The sequence below is a fragment of the Phragmites australis genome, chromosome 11 (genome assembly GCF_958298935.1).
Source record: "Phragmites australis chromosome 11, lpPhrAust1.1, whole genome shotgun sequence".
In the NCBI taxonomy this organism is placed as follows: Eukaryota; Viridiplantae; Streptophyta; class Magnoliopsida; order Poales; family Poaceae; genus Phragmites; species Phragmites australis.
The window spans coordinates 5,205,885-5,208,719 of record NC_084931.1 but is presented as its reverse complement, the minus strand read 5'-3'; the positions used below and the strand labels follow the sequence as shown (position 1 = coordinate 5,208,719).

The following is a 2,835-nucleotide window of genomic DNA, read 5'->3' as shown; positions in this document are numbered from 1 at the left end:
CAGAGACACGTAGAAGACTAGCTAGAGAGACAGAGAGGAGTACTATACAAGATAGCAACACATCACATGGCGTGAAGCCCCCTGCACGGCCGATGCGGTTCCTTTCCGCCCCCGCTGAAGGACAGTCAGAGCGGCGGTAGCAGTTGGGTGCATCCACCGACCTCCATCCCCGTCTCACATTCATGGCGCCATTAACGCATTTCCCGAGATCCATCTTCCACCTCTCCTCTCCCTCCCAGCCTTATCCCCTCCCTCGATCTCCTCATCCAGGTCTAAAGCGAGTGTCGCACAGAAAGAAAGATGACGACTTCACGTCACGATCATGTTTGCATCCCAACTAAATAGGCTCAACTCAATCATCCATGCGTTCGTCCGCGATCTAGCTAACGCTCGCTTGCATTGCGTTGCATTGCAGCTGGCTAGTTCGTCGGTGACTGTGATCAGCGCTGTTAATGGATCATGCGAGATGGCAAGCTGTACCGGTATAAACCAGCCAAGAACCAACCACTATTCACCAATTACCCCCATCACGTAATTATCGATGCGATTGCAAAGCCGATCCAGGCCAATTGCCCCCCAAAAGAAAAAGAAAAAGAAAAAGAAAAGAAAATGCAGACCAAGCGGCAGATCAGGGCACGGTGACGGTGACCACGCCCCCGGCGGCGGCGCCTGGCAGCCCGAACGGCAGGCCCCCGACGCCGACGCCGACGCCGATAGAGACAGCGGCCTCGGCGCACCCGACGGACCGCACCCCGGGGATGCGGAGGCAGCTCAGCCCGCCGTCGCCGGGGAAGTCGTCGCACTCGGGCTGCGGCCGCTGCATGCCCCGCCCGGGCACGCAGTTGCCCACGAAGTCGAAAATGCTCCTGCCCACCAGCCGGTCGCAGCGCTGGCTGATCCCGGAGAAGAAGTTGAACGACACGGACAGGTTCGTGATCCGCCGCAGGTCGCACAGCAGGTCCGGGAGCTCGCCGGTGAGCTGGTTGTGCGCGATGTTGAGCACCTCGATGCCCGACAGGCAGGAGAGCGTGCTCGGCAGGTGGCCCGACAGCGCGTTATAGCTCAGGTCCAGCACCTGGATGCACGGCAGGAACCCCAGCGCCTCCGGGACGCAGCCCGTGAGGTTGTTGTTCAGGAACAGCACCTCACGGACCCGGCCGCTGCTGTACCCGTAGGCGACCGGCACGGGGCCAGTGAACCGGTTGTTCGCCAGCGTGATGACCGTGGCCGGGGACGACCACAGCGTCTCCGGGATCTGGCCTTCGAACTGGTTGTTGTTGAGGAACACGGCGTCCAGGTTCTTGACGAAGACCTCGGGCGGGAGCTCGCCGGAGAAGGCGTTGAAGCGGAGGTCGAGGTACACGAGCGAGGGGATGAGCAGCGTGGACGCGGGGAAGGGACCTGAGAAGAGGTTGTTGCTGAGGTCGAGCTCGGTGAGGTACTGCAGGCCCCGGAGCGCGTCGGGGACGGCGCCGGCGAGGCGGTTGCTGTTGAGGTGGAGGAACGTAAGGTGCGCGAGGAGGGAGACGGCGTCAGGGAGCGTGCCCCGGAGGTTGGCGTGGTTGAGGTCAATGCCCGCGACCACCGTGGACGCTCCCGATGCAGCGGCGCCGTCTGGCGGCGCGGAGCAGTAGACGCCCTTGTAGGCGCAGACGTTGGCGCCCTTCCACGACGACAGCGCGTCGCGGGGATCCTCAGTGACGGCCGCCTTCAGCGCCTGCAGCGCCGCATATTCCTGGCTCTGGCCCTGCGCGGGCGAGGACGAGGAGGCTGGACTAGGAGGCGGCGGCGGTGGCGTTCCGTTGATCCAGGCGCTAATGGCGCCGCCGAGGCCGAGCTGGGACGTCGGGACGGGCGACAGCAGCAGCAGGAGCACAGCGGCGGCGGCGGCGGCGACATTGCCATGGAAAGGTGGCCGCCGCCTCATGGCTGCCTGGGGTTAAGCTTTCCTTCGCTGCCAAGACGGTGAGAAGTTTCAGATGTGCGGAGACGGGGAGTGATTCTTGAGAGAGAGTGGAGAGAGGCGAGCACTGCGCATGCATTGATTGAGCTTCTCTCTCTGTTTAGTGTTGCTAGGTGCTTTCTCTCTGATCAACCCCACCTGGAAGGCTGGAACGGGTGTCGGGATCAGTAATATTTTAGATCATCTTCACTTATATTCTCCTAATTTCGTTTCCTTTTCAATTTCTCTCACTTTCATATTCTCTTTATTTTCTCTCATCTCTATCTAGATCTCAAATAGTTCGAACCAATAAAAAAAGATCTCAACACAAGTCTCTCTTCTGATCACTTACCGTCGTCTTCACTTTAGAGATTGAGCCAACAAGGTAAGAGTCCCAACATTCACATACATAAGTTTTGCCGCCGCTCCATACCAAGTCGGAGGGTCAACGAGCTTGAGCCACTAAAACCTAAGGTGTCGACGAGTCACCAAGACTCTAAGGAGACAACGTACCACTTAGTACAAACTAGAATCACTCCTTGATCCCCCTATTTAGACAGCAACACCTTGACACAACTATGTGTAGGCTTATTAGCACTAATCACTCTATAATCATATGCTTAATTACCTTAGATGATCACTTTAAGTACTTTGGTGGCATGAATATCTTCTCAAGTGTATGTGAGCTTCTCTGAACTCAAGCACTTTCAAATAACCGAGTGAAGGGATATTTATAGCCTCAATCCCATGGACTAACCGTTGCCCTAATATCTCAACTTTACTGTATATGTTGGATGATCCGATATAAACAATATTGTACTCACTAGATCATCCAGTATGTATATCCTTCAAACACTAGTCATTGGAATCTCACTCAAACCCTCAGTGAACAC

General features: G+C 56.7%; 1 protein-coding gene across 1 annotated transcript; it reads right to left on the bottom strand.

Annotated features, from left to right (window-relative positions):
• Positions 1 to 487: 487 nt before the first annotated feature.
• LOC133884290 (leucine-rich repeat extensin-like protein 4) lies at positions 488 to 2,118 on the bottom strand. Its single transcript, XM_062323644.1, has one exon. It carries the CDS (start codon positions 1,925 to 1,927, stop codon positions 629 to 631), a length of 1,299 nt encoding a protein of 432 aa, XP_062179628.1. The 5' UTR covers positions 1,928 to 2,118; the 3' UTR covers positions 488 to 628.
• Positions 2,119 to 2,835: the final 717 nt, after the last annotated feature.

Bases quoted from the DNA above. Each gene is read 5' to 3' on its own strand.
- LOC133884290 (XM_062323644.1), bottom strand. From the start codon at position 1,927: ATGAGGCGGCGGCCACCTTTCCATGGCAATGTCGCCGCCGCCGCCGCC.